The 19,489-nt window shown below is 35.4% G+C and overlaps 1 protein-coding gene and 1 long non-coding RNA gene across 2 annotated transcripts; one reads left to right on the forward strand and one right to left on the reverse strand.

Moving 5' to 3' along the window:
- Positions 1–3,734: 3,734 nt before the first annotated feature.
- Positions 3,735–4,294, reverse strand: LOC145583828 (uncharacterized). Its single transcript, XM_081640793.1, has one exon. The coding sequence runs from the start codon at positions 4,292–4,294 to the stop codon at positions 3,773–3,775; it is 522 nt and encodes a 173-aa protein (XP_081496919.1). The 3' UTR covers positions 3,735–3,772.
- Positions 4,295–8,507: 4,213 nt separating this feature from the next.
- LOC145584787 (uncharacterized) lies at positions 8,508–11,876 on the forward strand. The gene is made up of 3 exons (XR_014100413.1): positions 8,508–8,721; positions 9,558–10,916; positions 11,215–11,876. It is a non-coding gene; the product is annotated as an uncharacterized LOC145584787 (long non-coding RNA).
- The last annotated feature ends 7,613 nt before the right edge of the window (positions 11,877–19,489 follow it).

A 19,489-nucleotide genomic window follows, 5' to 3' on the forward strand; every position in this document is an offset into this window, starting at 1 on the left:
ATCATCTGACCAAAGACAAAGATCCTTCACTTATTTTCATGCAATTCCCTGTAAAATTGTTCATCACTAATCCGTTTGGTAAGTAATTTTATAATCAAGTAATAAAACCCCAAACAAAACAATCTCATTACCAACCAACCAAAACCTTAGAATTAGAAGGGAATGGTAATAAATCATTCCAAAGAAACGTGCACTTGTCTATATTAAACACACTACTCAGCAATTCACTGAGATCTCTCTATAAGCCTATTTTTATGTCAATTGGATAGGCCCGTTCCTAACTTTTTGGTGGCCTATGTGCTTAACATATGGGCCCAATCTAACAAATGAATTTTATTTTATTTTATTTTTCTTTTTGAAGAATAACAAATGAATTTAAATTAAATTTGGATAAATTGATTTCTTCAAAACAATAATTTATTTTGTCATCATAAACTTTCAAATAAATAAGATGTACAATAAATATTTTACACCGAAGATAATTACCGTTATATAAACTAAAATTAAAGTTTTAATTGTGTAGATTTATTTACTCCCTGTAAAAGAAATCAGCATCTAACAATCAATCATATTGAATATTTTAAGGCAATTTTGATTTTTCACACCATAAAAAAGCACGAAATTGGTTTTTAACACTACCAAAAAAAAAAAAAAAAAAAAAAACTTTAACACCACCAAATTTTTTAAAAAATTGTTTTCTACCACCATTTACTTTCTCCGTCCCAGAATATCTAGGACGTTGGCTTTTACACTATTTATATATTAGTTTTTAGTCTTTGACCATAATTTTTTACTAACATAATGAAAACATATTTTTATCATAAAAATATGTTATTAAATAGATTTTTTTTAAAGCAAAAAATAGATGTTAATATAAAGTTTCATAATATAATTTTAAGTTATTTCACCAAATTAAATACCCTTGAGTAATTCACTTATTCGCAATATACTCATGAAACTTTCCAAATACACCATATACCCCTGAGTATAACAAAAGTGTCCCCAATACCCAAATGACTAACGGACGTTAACTCCGTTATTTAGAGCTAATTGTGCCACATGGCAGCTGCTGATTAGTTGTTTTTTTAATCTATTTAATTAATTATTAAAAAAATAAAAAAAAATCAGCCCAAAATCGTAGCCACCTTCCTCGCCCACCACCACCACCCTCGCCCAACCTATGGTGCCGGCCACCGACCGCCGGCGATCGCCCCACAGTTTGGCTAACCCGAAAAATCTAAACTCTACTAAAGCCCCAAATCAAAACCCTAAATTTTGATTTTGGGGTTTTAGGGTTTCGAGTTGTTGTTTGGGGGGAAAGGGGCGAAGATGGTATGGAAGAGAGGCAAATTGGGTTTGCCGGTACGGGGGAGGGGTTTGGGGGCGCCGGCAGGTGGGGAGGGAGGTTTTTTTTAGGGAGATGGAGGTGTTTTAGCCAGGTTGCGGGGATGGTGGTTTGGGGGAAGGGGAAAGGAGATTACAAGGGACAGGGTCGGGCTGTCGCCAGCTTAGGGGTTTAGGAGGTCAGGGTCGGGCCGGGGCTGGCGAAGGGTTTAAGGGAGGCGGCGTTGGTGGCGGCGATGGTGGTGGTTGGGGTTTATGGGTTGGGTTTTTATTTTATTTTTTTTTATTTTTGATTTTTTAATTTTTTTCTGATAATTAATTAAAGGAAATTTTGAATTTTAACACCACAAAAAAAAACGAAAAAACGGTTTTTAACACTACAAAAAAAGGAAAAAAAAAACAGTTTTATTTTAACACCACAAAATTTTTTAAAAATTGGCTTTTACCATCACTTAACAGTTGCCGTCCAAATTTTCATTAAGTGGGGTCTATTGTGCCACGTGTCCCTATATTATTAGTTTAGAAAAAACTAAAAAAAAAAAAACAAAATCCCTAAAACTAACCCAGCCACCCCAGACCCACCGCCGGCGGCGCACCACCACCATATCCTCACCCTAACCCTCCCGTTTCCAACCCCAGCTACCGGAACGGCCACCAAAAACGGTCATTCTCTTTTCAAACAACCCAAAAACGAAAGGCCACAACCGCTACTTATGGTTTTTGACCGGTTTAAAGTCGAAATCGACCTTTTTGGCCCTAAATCGGCCGATTTCAACCATTAGCAGCCGTTTTTTGTGGCCGTTTTTAAGGGTTATGAAAAACGGCGGTTACGACGATAGTTTTTGGTGATCGTTGGGGAGGGCTGTCGGTTTTGGGGATGAGGAAAGGGAGGGAGTGGATTTTCCGGAGGCTTGAGCTGGGAACGGGGCTGTCAAGGTGAGAGGATGGTGGCGGCGTGCTGCCGGAGGTGGGGCTAACGATGGGGGTGGGGTGGCTGGGGTAGTTTTAGGGTTTTTTTTAAATGTTTTGAACCAATTATATGCTGACACGTGGCATTGTAGGGCCCACTAACGGATTTCATCCATGAATCGGTTAAGTGGTGGTAAAAGCTATTTTTTGGGTTTTTTTTTTTTTTTTTTTTTTTTTTTTTTTTTGTGGTGTTAAAAGAAAAGGTTTTTTTTTTCTATTTTTTTTTTGTGTAGTGTTAAAAATCATTTTTTGGTTATTTTATGGTGTTAAAATTCAAAATTTACTCAATTAAATAAATTAGAAAAAAAAAAACTAATTAGCAGATGCCACATGGCACAATTAACCCTTACTGACTAACGGAATTGACGTCCATTAGTCATTTGGGTATTTGGGACATTTTTATTAAACTTAAGGGTATGATATATTTAAATAGTTTCATGGGTATATTATAAATAAAATAAAAAAACACAGAAGTATCTAATGAAATAAACATTTATTTATCACTCCGTAACCTTTTTAATATTTCATAACGGACTTCTTCAAAATGTCACTAAAATTTTTATCCACTTTTTCTCATTCACTCAACTTTTTACTCACTCTCTCTCATTTCTCTTAATTCTTGTGCAAATAGTACTTCTTAAAAAAAAACGTTAATATATGAGGTAGTTTTTTTTTGGAAAAATTATATGAGGTAGTATAAGACAATCAATTAGAAAATTAGAATAAATCAATACAGAAATTAAAGCGTTAATTAATCAAGAAATGGAGGAAGCACTCCACCATCATACAATTAAGAGCAAGGTTAGCCCCAAGTCTTAAGACTTGAATGTGACATCATTTTTTATGGTCCCCATTGAAAATAATGTCATTAAATTTTTCTTAAAACTCACTAAAACTTACCTAAATTTATCACTTTAGCCCTAAGATTTAAATATATGACATATTATATGTAGAAAAGTGTAAAAAAAAAAAAGATAATAAAAATAAAATTGAGGTGGATCCCAATCTCAACTTTAAGTTAAGTTTTTGAATTTAAAGACTCAACTTGAGACTTGCTTCAGTGAGTCTTGTTTGAGATTTAAGAAGAAAAATGGGAAAAGTTTTAAACACAAGTTTTAAAATTCAAGATGATGATGTCACCACAAAACTTGCTCAGTCAATTAAGTTACAACAGCTCATAGATTTTTTTTATTAAAAAAAAAAAATAACAAACTTGATGAGAAAGAGAGATTCCTTCACGTACTATACATTATTTTTCTCATGTTTTTTGCGAATGTAATGAGCCAAACTAAGCTAAAATTACTAAGATATCACTAAAAAAAATGGCAGGGAAAAAAAAAAAAAAAAGAAAAAGGGGAAAAATTGATTATTGAAAAAAATAAAATTGTTTGCTCATCAAGGTCAGGAGATGTGAAAAGGCGTAAAATTACACTCAGGTGTACGATGAAATTTGTATCCGCTAATTAAAAAGTTGGTTCGTAGATCCTCGAGATTTACTAGCAGAAACATCTCTTGTTCTTCTCTTAGAATCAGAGATCAACTGCTGTTTAAACATAGCAATAAATGCTTCAACTCTTCTATTAAGCTCTTCTTCTGACAACTCCACATCTATTTCCACCTTACCATTAACAACAACATTGCTTGATGTGTTCTTACGTGCTAATTCACAACTTTGACCATTACAAGTAGAACTAACACTTTTAGTTATTAATACATCGGCTTTTTGTTTACTAGCCGCGATTTTCTCATCTACATTGATGTTGCCGTGGAGATCCTTAGCGCTTGACCCGGTGCTGAAGTGAAGAGATGTGAATAAGACGGCCAGCAACACTAGGTTCAAGAGAAGAAATATACGAGCACGCCATTGCTCTACCAAGGACACCACCACAGCGCGTCGAAAACAAAGCATTAACAAGGCAATTACCATTGTGAATATGGCAGTGTGTAGATGTTTTTCCTCTACTAAAACTTTCCTATCCATTTAATTTGTTTTTGTAATTCAAAGATATAGAAAAAATGATAAAAGAACAAACACTTTTTTTTTTTAGTTAGGCTAATAAGCTTAAAAGGTGGTTTATAAATGTTTGAAGGTTCTTTTTATAAGGCAGGGGAAGAGTGAAATGATACATGGAATCTACCTGACCTAGGACGAAGTAGAGAGTAAATAACTAGTGAGCAATGAGCATGCTTACCAAAATTATTTTTTTATTTGCACATGCTCACAATAATAAGGCACCATTTTTTATGGTTACTTAAGTTATATTGAAATTCGAAATGTCATTCTAATTATTAGTTTGAAATTCATTAGAAACTATATTTAAAATTAGGTAATCAATACAAGTAATTATCATTTTTCAATTCTGATTACTAAAGTTTAAATTTTCAATCATTAGAAATTGTTAAATTATGCTTCTGTAAGTGCAAATTCTAGGTATCATATTAGTCATAAGTGATACTATAAAATATAACTATCAGCTTTATTTCACCAAAAAAAAAAAAAAAAAAAAAAAACTATCAGTTATTTTCGAACATTTTTTACATAAACCACTAATATAATCATTAATTAGCTAAATTAACTTAAACAAACAACTATTAGCTGAAAGCTAACAGCTAACCTCACATTGCCAAACAGGGCTTAAAACTTAAGTGGTCAGAAGTTAAAATTCATGCTATTGTAATACATACTGATTATGAATCAACATGATTTGATTAATCTATTCATCTTTATTCATTATTGGCTAATGTATTAGTGAATTATCTTAGCATATGAATCCAAGCGTCTTTTAAATACAAGTATAAATGAAGACAAGCATGTTGATGAAGTTGCAACAAAATGTTGAAGGCACTAAGGTTGGTTGGACGTGACAAAACCTCACAACTTTAACATGCTAATATTAAAAAAAAGTGGGATGAGCATGACATTGAAATATCAAATACCATGGGTCTGTTTTCTTCAACTTATTTTTATTTTAGTTCCTAATTTCCTTCTATCATAAAATATTCAGTTCAGTCAATGAGAACAGGCTCAAAGTAGTACTCCCTTCGTGTTTAAATACTTGCTCCACTTTCCTTTTTCGGCCGTTTTTAAATACTTGATCAATTTTCTTATTTGGAAAGCTTTTACGATATTAAATTAATTTATATCACCTGGTGGACCCACCATGATCATGTTTTATTATTTTCATATTCTCTCCTCTAATTCCCTCCGTTACTTTTGCTTTTATTATTTTTTATTCTTCCACCTAGCCCACTACCTCTATCTCCGCGTATGGAGAAATGGAGCAAGTATTTAAAAACGGAGGGAGTAATTGTAAAATACTCTCTCTGTCCCTAAATTTTTGCCCCATTGCAAAAATTTGGGTCAATTTTTATAAACTTTGTTAAAGTACTCTTAATCTATAAGTGATAATATAGTCATGTGAGATCTTGTTGAATGCGTCTCATTGTACATTTTATTGATATTTAGTTTTTATAATTTTTACACATATAAAAATAGAGATATAATCGTTTTAAAATATTTATTGGAGACCGTAAAAAGTCAAATAGGGCAAAAAAATTAGGAACGAAAGGAGTAGTTGTTGAAAAAATGTACAAGTTGAATTGAACAAAGTGTAAGAGAAAGTAAGAAAAGAATGTTGGAAGATGGCAGTGAGCCGTAATGATCAAGGGAAGTCAGAGAGTGAGATGGCGATGTGTGCAGCTAATTTTGGGAGACACAAAAACACACTCCTCCACTCATTTACTCTGTTTAAAAAATATGCTCTTCTTATGTTATCATTGCGCTTCCTTAGTTTTTTTTAACTGTCTCCTTGTGTTGGTTTTCCCACCTTTTTGTATTTTCTGTTCTTTTCTTCTATCCCAGCTTGGATGTGTCAAGGGTGCCATGAGTCGGGTTCGTGAGATCGGATTAAATTGGATTTATTTTAAAATTGAGTCATGTTAAATTATTATTCTCTATAAAAGTTAAAATTTGAATTTGATTTTTTTAACGTTAATTTAGGGTCGGATTGATCGGGTCAGTTTTGACTTCTCTACCTGGCTACGAATAGTTTCCCATCATTTGGATTCCTTGCGTGACTGCAATGTAATGACCTTAGCTAATTAGAGTCTTGTACCGAAATAAGTAATGACTCCATCCATTCCATGTAGGCACAGCCATTAGCTGTTGCAAGTTGCAACCTGTGCGTCTGTATAGGGCCTAAATACTGATGAAGGGGCCTTAAATCCTTAATCTGCCTTAGAATGTAACAATGCAAACACACTAATAAAGTAAATATGATAAAGTGGATCGTTCATCGGTAAAGTGCAAGTACAGACGTGCCACTCATGTGATTGTTTTGGCCGAAAAGTGGTGGTTAACGGGCGGAATCCGAGTATTTGGGTGATGATCTTGTTTAACAAACATTAAAAGTTATTTAATGTCCTAATTCCTAAAGTGCAACCTTTTTTACAAGATTTTTTCTTACAAAATGACCAACATACATCATTCTTTCTTAAATTTTTCTAAAACAATACTTCCTTTGTTTCCCTAATATTGCAACATGGGTTGGGAACACGGATTTTAAAAAGAGAAAAGAGATAAAGAGAAATAAAGATATGAACCCATGTGATGAGGAGAGAAAACATATGCAAATAGGGAAATGTTGTAATATTTGTAAAACTTCTTAATTTAAAATAGTTTTGTGAAACGGAGGAAGTATTATTCTCTATTGACACCTTGGTGGCATTTGCAGATTGCAACCCCACCACGGTAGGAGTCCACGTTGAACGACTCTGCTCAGGTTGAGGCTTCTACAATTCGTAGACAACAACATTTTGTCAAGAGTTATACAAGTATACTTTAGCTTTTAACACAAGGTGGTGGACGAAGTAGGCAGAAAGGAAGCAAGAAGATAAAGAAGCAGTGACAGTAGTGGAGGTGAGGTGTTTTGCAAAGTGAGGATGGAACGAGAGAATATGTGGTGGTGGCTATGATCTGGTGGTGTAGACATGTAGTTGTTTAGTCAAGAGAGGAGAGAGGGGTGGTGATGGTGGCTGTGACCTAGTGTCGCTAATTCAGTGGTAGTTCGTAATGGGTGAATAGAAGAGACATAGAGGGGGGAGGGGCAAAAGTGATAGTAGTTTTTAGTGTTTTTGATAAAACTAGGTGGTAAAATACAATAAAAAAAAATTTGAGGTGGTATTGTACAAAATGACAACAATAGATGGTGGTATTTTTCAAATTTTCCATAAAAAAATTTAAAATTGAGGTGCATTTTTCACACACGAAAAAAAAGTTGCCTTTTCACAAAAATTCAATTTTAAGAGGTTTTTGACTTTTCTATCCTTCAACTATATATAGCAAACTAAAACTTCATTTTGCAGACCCGCCTAAAGCAAGGAACATACCATCCCTTTGGGGGAGGTTCAAGATCTTGTGCCATAAGTATTCTTGTTCGAGTTTCTCTAGTCCTATTTCTCCATCATTTGTCCATTGGATACAAGTAGGGCATCTTTAGTTAACCTTATTGCTGAATTTATATGTATCAAATTTAAACCAAAATTAGAACATAATCAATGGAGTTCTAATACTCATATCTTATTGTTAATATTAATGAGAAACACACCATACCTTATTTATTAATTTGAATTTGAAAATCTTTTGTAGGTGGGAATTGGTTAATCTTGGTATCTTTCACATCCATTACCTAGGGATGGCCTTGAGATTTCAATTAGTAAAGTTTAAGGACACTCAAACTAAATGTATATTTTAAACAAAATTAAATTTATTAATTTAACATTATTTTGGTGTAAAATCACAATATTTTGAAAACTCACTTACACGTTATGTCAATAATACAACTTCTTGGACGACGTCCCTTGAAGCTAGGCTAGATCTCCAGAGATATTGCTATATACACCCGCGTGTACCGTACACCCATGAGTATTTTGTTTTCATTTTGATGATTCTTTTTCATGAGCCTGTCCCCATTGATATCGGTTATCAACAATGTTTGTTAATATAATGACATTGTTGTAAATAGTTGTGCTGAATTTGTGAAAAGTACTTCTGAAGTAGTTGAATTGTGAGCTGGACACCATTTTGTTATTTATACTCAAAATCTTGTAACGGTACTGGAATTGACGGCCAAATTAACGCCGTCTAAATTAAATGTGAATTACTCTGGGTTGATGGTAGGAGGAGAGAGAACAAAACGAAGAGAGAGAAACAAAAGCGGAGAGAAAAACCCTTGGTAAGAGAGTACTATCTGAAACAAAGAATTCGAAGGAAGTCAAGCTTAATCTGGTGACGCCACACAATCATAGATCTATGGGTTGTTGGGACAATGGTTTATATCAGTTGGTGAGGCGTTGCTAAAGTGAAGAAGTTAGGGTCGGAATCTGGGTTCTGAAACCGCGTAATTAGAGGTATGTTGTTCGAAAACTTGCTGTAGTTGTATTGTGTTATGGGAAATGGTGTTGGTGTATTATATGTGGCCCAATTCGTCGTTTGATTAATGGTTTCATGTTTTTGGATAAATGTTTGAAACTCACTATTTGTGGTGAAATATAGTGGTGGACTTAGCTGTATTTTTTTAAATAGCAGTAGTCGGTTAGTTAATTTCCTAGTGAATTGATTTAAGTGGAATGATTTATTCGAGGAAACGTTGTTTTGGTGGATTTGACTGAGTGAATTTAAAGTTTGTTGTAATAGATCATGGTGGGATGTTTTATTTGTGGATTAGGCTTATGTTTTTGCTTGTTACTTGAATTTGAATTACTTTGTCGATATACTTTTTGATACAATTGATTTTTGTGGAATTATGTATTCGAGGAAGCGCTGTTTGGTGGATTTGAGAAATGAGTTAATTTAAATGTTTGATGTAATGGAATGCGGTGGGATTTTTTTATATTTGTGGGGCTGGATTCGTTTCTGTTTCTTATTTGAAATTGCTGTAGGGGGTGATTAAATTTTTGTGGAATTATTGATTTGAGGAAATGCTGTTTTGGTTGATTTGAATGAGTTAATTTAAATGTCTGATGTAATTGATTGTGGTGGAATTATTTCTGTTACGGAATTGCTCAATATTGTATTGTATTCTAATTTATGTGATTTAACGATTTCTGGTATAGTTGTTGCTTGTAGAATTAGTAAATGAATGATTTTTTGGGATTCATATGTGTGAATTGATATGGGTAGTTATTTCTGTGCTGTTATATACATGAGGATGTTAATTTGCAAAATACTTTTATTCACATTGCAGTTTAATTGTGTACTTGTCTTGGACAACCTGTGGTTTGGGAGTCCTATTAGTGTGTCTGCTATGGATAAAATGGAAAAAGATGTTTGCTTGGTGAGGGAGTTAAATATGGGTGATGATATTGTTGTCGATCCTCCTTTTGAAATAGAATTCCCATCTTTGGACTGCTTGACACCTTATGTTCAGGCTTCTCAATGTATTCAGCAAGGTCTTCAACTAACATCTCCAATTAAAACACTGGAGAATGTTGAAACCATTGTCTGTACAAACAAGATTAGTGTGTACTGTACAGTTGAAGAACCTAGAGAGGGGATGGTTTTTAAGAGATGGGAGGATGTTGAATCTTATTATAAAGAATATGCGGAACAACACGGGTTTGGTATAACTCGACAGGCAGGGGCCTTTAAGAAAGACAAGGAAAGGAGGGCTATTACATAGCGTTGTGAGTGTTAGGGACCCCCCCTGATATGAGGGCAAGGAGGGAAGCAAAGAAGAGGGAGAAAGCTATGGAAGCTTGTGGTATAGGGGGCATAGTTAATGGTGAAATAGGAGAAAATGAAATGGTTCGGGTAAAAAGAATTTCGAAGAAGTGTGAATGTGAGGCTAGAATATATGCAAGTGTGAATTCCCAAGGCGAGTGGATCATAAGGACTGCTATACTCGACCACACCCACGATGTAGCCCTAGCAAATTTGAAATTGGTAAAGGAATACCGAATGCAAAATTATACTTCATCAGTGAAGAAGAAGCTTATGGACTACAATGAAGAAGGTGTGCACGTAACTCAAATTCACGGGTGCATGGCTATTGAGAGGGGTGGTGATGAGAATTTCTCGACTGTAAAAGATCTTCAACATGAGGTATATAAGGAGCGCCGTTTGAAAATGGAAGGTGGGGATGCTGCTGCTATGATGGAGTACTTTGACCGTATGCAAGCTGACAATCAAAATTTTTATCATGCCCATCGTTTAGATGAAGAGGGTCGTTTACTGGACGTGTTTTGGGTTGATGCTCAGAGCCGGGTGGCCTATGAGGAGTTTGGGGATGTCGTTTGTTTTGATGCACCTACCTCACAAATGAGTATGAGCTCCCCTTTGCTAATTTTGTAGGGGTAAATCATCACGGCCAATCCTTATTGTTGGGATGTGCCTTATTAGTATCACATGAAAAATCCGATACCTTCTATTGGATTTTTCAACATAGGCTAGCTTGTATGGGTAACAAACCCCCCGGCACAATCTTGACGGATCAAGATGCCGCTATGAGGAAGCTGTTGGCTGCTGTGATGCCTTCATCTCGCCACATGTGGTGTATTTGGCATATTCTGAAGAAATTTCCAGAGAAGTTGGGCAAGTGTGAACAGTGAGTATCTTACTTCTTAAATCTTGTTCTGTAGAATGTATAAATTTAGTGGCATTCATTCGGTGTTGCAATAATTACTTTGGCCGATCAGTTGAACGCATTGTGGCATTTTATATATTATTGTTAGTTTAATATTATGTTGTATGCTTTGTGACATTCTATTTTGTTGTACTTGAGTACCTGTGGGGTGTTGACTGATGTTATCATGGCATGTGTACATCTTTTAAGTGACGATGTTGATGAAGTGTTCATGGTTGTACTGTGTTATGATGTTTATGATATTTATACTTTATGGCAGCTATGCTGACTTTAAGGGCCCATTGAAGACTCTTATTTATGAGAGTTTTATAGTTGAAGAATTTAAGACCCGTTGGCATTCATGTATGAAACAATATGATCTTGAGGAGAATGATTGGCTATGTGACCTTTTTGAAGAAAGACATATGTGGATTCCGACATTTATGAAGGAGCATTTTTGGGCAGGGATGGAAACAACACAACGTGTTGAGAGTATAAATAGTTTTTTTGACGGTTTCGTAAACTGACGTACGAAGCTCCATGAATTCCCTGAGAAATATACCAGAGAAATGGCGAAGCGTGTTAAATCTGAGTTGGATGCTAATGCTAGATGTGGGAAGTATGTTCGGAGGCTTGTTTATGGTTTTAAACTGGAGAAACTATTCTAGAAAATCTATACTGATACTAAGTTTCAAGAACTCCATAAGGAGTATGAAAGGATGGGCTATTGTGTCCCCAATGAGAAGTGAGATATGGGGAACAACAAGACGGAGTATGTCCTCGAGGATCGGGTTTGGATCATACCTGAAGGCAAGAGTGAGGTTGTCATAACTGACCAGTATCGTTCTGTTAGGGTCATTTTTTGTCACGACACCAAAGATGTGGTTTATGACTGCCAGAAATTTGAAACCTTTGGTATTTTGTGCAAGCATGTGATACGTGTTTTCGACCTTAATCGTGTGTTTGACATCCCCACTAAGTACATACTTGATAGGTGGAGGAAAGATGTTCCCAAAAGACATACCCGTGTTAAGGTGGCTTACCATGATCCTGATGACAAACCACACGTCCAACACTACCGGAAAATGATGAGAGTTTGAGCCAATATGTGAAGAGGCTTAAGCATTTGACGATGTTCAGACGGTTGACATGGTAATGTGCAGTCTGAAGTAACTGTGTTTGGATGTCAAGGAGAGCCAAAAAAGTTTCCTGGAGAAGCAGGCTGCACTACCTCCTATACCTACCTCTTAAAAAGGTTTAAACACCTTGGAAACCAAGGGCCAGACACCTTGTTCAATTGGTAAAAAAGCCGTGAAGGATCTTGTTTCACGAAAGAAGCCCCATGGCAGGCCCAAAGGGTCTAGGCATAAGAGTTTATTAGAATTTGGGTATCAGACCTAGAAAACTAACTTCACCAGTGGCCGGAAAACCAACCCAGTTGAACAGAAACAGACTAATCAGGTTAGTGTATTTGTTTATTTATTCAATATGGTAGAATTTGTCACATATGGCGAAATTTGGTTCAACTATTAATACTAATGTACAGAGTAAAAGAAAAAGAACAACACGTCCACTTTCTGCCCTGTATGAGGATTGCGTCGACCCTGATTTGGTTGAAGAATACACAGACTCTGAGAACTCAAATTCATATGAGTTTTGATCCCATCAACAAACACGAATACAAGTGACGTATTCTTGTGTACTTCTGTCCCTGTGGTATCTTTTGTTATGGAATTCCCTTTATTTTGTATGAAACTTGTGGTTAACTAATTGGCATGTATCTCGCAGCATATCTTATGAGATTAAGTTACTTCTCCTTTATCAAGTTTAATTTATATGAAACTTATGCATAACTACTGTGACCTCTTGTATCAACCTGATGTTTCTATTTAATTTAGTTTGATGTACATTTAACATTACGGCATGCATCATATTTATTTGGGAACACCTGTAGTTGAACCAAATTAAATTTAATGTACCAAATTTATACATGTTCACTATTAAATTTATCGGACCAAATTGTATACATTTAAAATATGGAGAAGTAAGAAAGGCAAATGGACTTATATTTTATTATAACCAATGTTTTTTAAACTTATTTCAATTCATTTAGTTAGACCAAATTGTATACATCTACAGTTGGGCCATTTAGAAGTTGGGCCCAGTTAGAGGTAAAATGACTTAGAAACTATTATAATGGGCTTACTAGAGAACTTTAAAATATCAGGAGAACAATGGTACCAATATATTACAATCAAAAGGGGTCAACAAGACCAAACAACACAGTCATAGTCACCTGTTTCAAGATAAACTAAGAATCCTAACCGCAAATGGCGAAACTAATCAACTTAGCTGATGGTCTCGACTTTCTGACATGGTGGACATAAACAAAAGACAGAGTACAATAGCAACAAAAGATAATAATATTCCACAATTTGTCATTTCAACCATTACAAAAGGGAACCATCAAAACACACTTGCAGTGGTAGGTTTACCGAGAACACTTAGTTCTCGTAATTAAGCATCGCCACAATTTTGTCTCTTATTTGGATGCCTACTTGGCGCACAATGTGCACCATTGTGATCATCCTGTCTTCATGCATAAAGAGCAGATTTGTTGGATCCACTTTAACCTCCTTAGCCCAGGTATGGAAAAGCCTGCACATTGGTTTGTCTAGTTTGCTTTGCACTTGAAGCTTGAACTTGCGACGGTGGCTGGTGTTTTTGATGTAGAAGCGCTTAATCCTAGTGTTGATGTTGATAACGCCAGCCAACACCAGAAACAATTGATGTTATTCTAACTAGGTTGTTTCTTACAAAAATATTAATGTAATTCATAGTTGCCACTTCAGAGATTTTGACTTGGGTCACGAACCCTTTGTAATTGGGCCAGCCCAAAACTGTCAATACTGGGTTGTTACACCTAAGTACTAATATATGCTATTTATTTCAAAACAAATCAGAGAAGTAGTTGACTTGGGTCACGTATACTGTGTAATTGGCCCAGCCCAAAACAATAAACATATGGTTCACAATTGGAATAGTGATTAGTTAGACTTAAGTACTCTTATTTGTTAATTCATAACAAAACAGAGGATTTGTAAATGGGCTAGCCCTAAAAAAAATATTCATATGGCATATGGATCACTCTTTGACTACTGGTTAAACCAAATAACTTATAAATGCTAATTCAAAAATTGATGTCTTTGTTTACTGTAGTTAAAACAAATTATTTACAACAAATGCGGTTTCCCTTACATTAAGTCTTAAGGCGTGACTACTTGTACAACTAGATTACCAAAGTCTTACCACATAAAAAAGTAATTAGCATAACAATTCCATTTAATGGGCCCAAAGTTGAGAAACCACATACAAAATAATGATGGGCTGGCCATACTTAACATAACAAAACCAAGGGTTACCAACACCTTCACCTTTTCCATTCAACATTACGCATCTTGCAATTTAAGCATAAATATACCTATTTAGCCTAACTAATGTGGTGATGGCAGGACAAACGAACCAGTAATAAATCCAAATTGTTTACTCTAGCAATTGACATACTTAAAATGTTAACACAAACATGATGGATTATGACACTATCACAAAAAACTTAAACCAAATTATACAAGGCAACACGCACAATACATTAATAAACATATATAACTATTCATTAATGAAAAACACACAAGTCAGTATTCTTGGAACAACATACCCTACCAACCACGTAGAAGACATCTCCAGTTTCCACTCCAACATCCCCAGCAAAGGACTCAAGGAGTATGTTCTCATCTCCCTTCCAGATCGTGATACGATGAGGTTGCAAATCAAGCTTAGAGGAGTAGTCGGTAGTCCTCTACTATAGCCTCGAACATCTGGCTGCTCTGAATGTCGTAAAGCACTCCGACATCTCCCGGGGTATGGCTCCTTAAATCATAGAGTACACGACCACATCATCACCAGTAAGTGGTGGTGGTTCAGCAACATTCATGTCCACATTTGGGGGATTTTGCTCAACACCACCTACTGGGACGTTGTCCACAGGAGGCGGGTTCACATGAGGCTGGTTGACGGGGGCTTGGATCACAGGAGGAGGGTTAGCTGGAGGGGGGTTCACAAGAGGTGGATGTTTAGGAGTAGTAGGTGGGTGATCAGCCAAAATATCCTCTCGAGTAACAGGTGAATCTAAGGACAATTCACCCTCAGGCTTCACAATGTGTGGAAGGTAGATTTTCAAGAAAGGATAAGATTATTTTTTTCTTTCTATAAGGAGGAGTGGACATTTTAAAAGCTTTTCTAGCTTGTATGTTGAGTAGGTTTCGCAACAACTCCCGACTGTGCTTGAACTTCTTAGCTACTTTATAGGTGGATGGTCTTTAGCAAAGGTTAGAAGTGTTGGGGTTTGGTGAGTCCGACTTACCGCGGAAACAAACCCAAAAACCAAGACCGCACTCGCAATAAATAAAACCATAAACATAATTAACTTAATAACAAGATTAAGATAATAATTATACCTTTGACGCGTGCTTCGCCCGACCTCGAGGGGCTCTTACTTCGAAAGCTAGCCTCGAAAATACGACGACCTCCAACGGAAGTCCACCCACAACTCGAACACCGACTAGGTCCAATGCCTTGGAGTTAGCAAGGCCCGATCGAAACCCGAGTAATTGAGTTCAAAGATTTTCACAAAGGTGATGCCTTTTTCAACTCTTGAGTTCAAAGGTTTTCACTACTAGTGATGCCTTTTTCAACTTTTACTCAAGTTATTTTTCCAATACCCCAACTTGGGTATTTATAGGGAAAATCATGAGTGTGAAAAGCTCTCCCATCAATGTGGGAGAATTTGATTTTCCCATTTTATTTTAAAGCTAAAAAAAAATTAATAATCAAACTAGTAATAAATCAACAAGTGGCAAGCTCATATGAGTGGTTAGGTGAGGACCATTTGGAAGGGGGGGGGGACCAAACTTGCTCCCTACTCCCTCTCCCAAAACCGGCCAACACAACACCTCACTACCCTCTCACCTTGTGCCACATGGCACCCACACTTGGGCACCAAGGCACCCAAGGTAGGCTGCCATGTGCTACGGCCCAGCAGGCCACGCCATAGCCCGCGTCACAGCCTAGCTATCCACACTTGGAGATACGGGTTTCTGTTTGCAGCTAGCAAGCCACGCACTCCTAGTGCAGGCTGGTGCTGCACGCTGCTAGTATGCCGCGCACTCCGAGTGCGGGTTGCTGCAGCTTGCTGCCCTTGGACGCCTTGGCTGCTAGCAATGGTGCGCTAGCACGCACCAGCTAGCCTTGGCTCGGCTTGGTGCGCATGCTAGCCACCATGATTGTGCATTATGCCCCTAGCACTCGGATTGCTTGGGGCATTCCGATGCTAGGGGTATTTTGGTCTTTGTTGATTTATTATTATTTTCACGTCTCGTCTTTTACTATTTTCGACTGGACTTTCGACGCTCGGTTTCGACGCTCCAAGCTCGAATTTCCAACGTCTAAATATTAATTACTCGGTCGACTTATTAATTAATTCCTAATTAATTCGTCGCTTCGGCTCGTTAGTTGCTTGGGTGTGACCCGAAGGGTTCAGTCAAGATTAAGCTGTAATATTAATTATGCATTAATATTACTGATTGGAAGCGGCCTCCACCCAGGCATTCCGATCACTTGACCTCACTGAAAAATTAGCTTTCTAATAATTTCAAACCCCTTATCGGAATAATACACTTGTTCGAAGGACACTATTCCTTTCAATCTCCCACTAGTCCTTCCGGACAAGTGTGCTTTTAGTGTATAACTGTAATACCTCGTATTTTTATACGTATTTTCCTAATTAATTAATTAATTATTATTTTCTAAAAAGGGTATTTTAGTAATTTAACTTACTAATTAAATCTTGGAGCCAAAACGATACTTGAATTTTGGCGCCAAAAGTATTTTAAAAACAAATTATTATTTTGGATAAGATTTATTATCCATTTATCCTATTTTAAAACCGGATTATTTATATATTTTGGATATTTTAATTAAGGCAAAAGCTATATTTTATTATTATTTTAATAAGTCCGAAAATCCCATTTATTTGGCTGATAAATTTCGGATTTTCCTAAGAGAAAATCTGATTTTATTAGTTAAATTATTTGGTGAATATTTGGTATTTTATTATTTAATTATTTATTACAATAAATATTATTTACACAATTATTTTAATTCCTTAAAACTAGCAAAATAATTTCCTAAAGTACTAAATAGGAGAGCCGAAAATATGAGCTTAGGAAAGCTCAAAAATTTCGGCCATCCCATGTAGATTTTGGGAAAAATATTTTGGTAATTTGTATTTTTAATTATCTCCTTAACATCTCCTATTTTCCTTAAATCTAATTCTCCATCTTTTTAATATCCAATCATTATATTTTCTTGCCATCTATTTTTCTTAATTATTCCCCAAGTAATTTCAATTTCCTTAATATTTTTCATGACAATCATACCTTCCATATTCAATTATACACAATCTCTTTAATATCAAAACTTTCCTTAAATCTTTACTCACTTCTCCAAGTAATCCCTTAAACCCTACTTACCATAATTCTTCCCAAATTCTCTTACCATAATTCTTGCATGAGCTAGCCTATAAATACCCCTCCATACCTCTCACATTCTTCACACCAATTCTCTTCTTTTCTTCTCCTCTTTTTACACAAATCATCCCGTTTATCTTTGAAGCCAATTTTCGGGCACTTCTAGTCAGTTTTTGGGGTATTTCTGTTTCACGGTAGATTGTTCCTCTCGACAAATCCTTGAGGTTAGGCTCAAGAATCACCCAATTCAGAGTTATATCAAAGGAGTTATAGCCTCTGCAAGTTCTGCCTATTCATTCCAACGAAAATCCAATTCTTCTCTTTTCCTTGGTTTCTTATCTTTTCTATTTCTCTTCTCTTATTCAATTATTATTATTATTATTATTATGGGGGATTTATAAAAATTATTATGAGTAGTTTTAATTATATAAATTAGATTTTTAATGATGTTTATGAAAATTAATTTAAAAGGTTCATGTACATATAGTTTGGGGTTTTTAATTTCATTGTTGTGATTATTTGTTAACCTTATATTAATTAAGGTTATATTTATTTATAGGGTGTTTTTGATCAAGCTACTTGAGTGTTCTTTTGAAGTGTTCTTGGCTAAGCAAGGATCAAGGTACGTTTAGGTGGCTAGATACCTTTGAAAGTGATTGTTTAATTTGAATAACATGTTTTACATGATTTGATTGGTGATTGAATTAAATTGTTTTAATTATGATTTATAAAATAAATTATTTTTGGAGGTATTGATTTTAATATTTGTTTTAATAAAAGTATTTTGAATGATTGATTTTTAAATCATGTTTTGAATGGTTTGGATTACTTATCGTGTTTAAATAAAGGAATTGATTTTAAAAGGTTTGTTGAATTAAATAAAAGGTTTTTCAAGGAAGAGTTATTGATTTTGAAAAGTTATTAATATGAGATTTTATTCTCAAGTATCTATTTAAAAGGTTTTGATTTTCAAAGTATGTGGAATTATTAAAAGGAGTTTGAATTATAATGGAATTTATTGGATATTAAAAGGATTTATTGAACCATTGAATTATTATTATTAATGCTTTATAAGCATGTTGGTAATCCCACTATGCGGATTTGGTATTTGATAAGGCCTTGGACTTTGTATGACCGGGTCTTTTCTCAAGAATAGCCTTGTAACATAAGGAGACTAGCTTGGGGGGTGTGCACACTTGGGAGAGGAATTGGTTAAATTGGTTTAATTGGTTTTAAAATAATTGAAATTGGTTTTATTGATTATTGGGATTTGAATATTGAGAATTGGTTTTGAATCATGAGTTTGGAATTATTGGAATAATTATTGGAATTGATTTCAAAAGCATGTTTGCAAATAAATTGAATTTAATTATCTTGCACTTACCGTACTTAGCATATTTGAAAACCCGTACGTCTTATTTGTTTTGGTTCGCCCTGTTTACCGTAATGGTAAGCAGTGTTATTTCAGGTGGAGTGAATAAGTTGATGCATTGGAGTCCCGGGATTTGGTTTCACTAAGTTAGGAATCGTGGTCTTTGTATTTATTTTTGAGTACTCATAACAATGGTTTCTATTCATAGTTATTATTAGTAAAGGAGAGTTTTGAAGTTTCCGCTGCAAAGTATGTTTTGTTAGTAAGTTGAGTAGCCTTGCGTAATCACGCGGAGGTAATACGCCTAAGTCTATCTCTACGGTATAATTATACGTATTATACTAGTATTTCCGTAGAGGGAGATTTGGGGGTGTTACAATAACCCTTTTCCTATGTCACTTAATGCCTCTTCATGAACTATAAGGTAAGATTAATTTGTCATCCTTATTACGTCCAGAAGTGTTTCTCGATTCCGAGTCTGACTGTCAATAAACAGATGATTTCTAAAATCCATCCGAGTATGGCCATGCATTTTACAGTCTTGCTCTACGAGAGACCTTGTAAACAACAAAGACATCTTCCCTATATTTAATAGGAGG

This window comes from Chenopodium album, chromosome 16 (genome assembly GCF_948465745.1).
Source record: "Chenopodium album chromosome 16, dcCheAlbu1.1, whole genome shotgun sequence".
In the NCBI taxonomy this organism is placed as follows: domain Eukaryota; kingdom Viridiplantae; phylum Streptophyta; class Magnoliopsida; order Caryophyllales; family Amaranthaceae; genus Chenopodium; species Chenopodium album.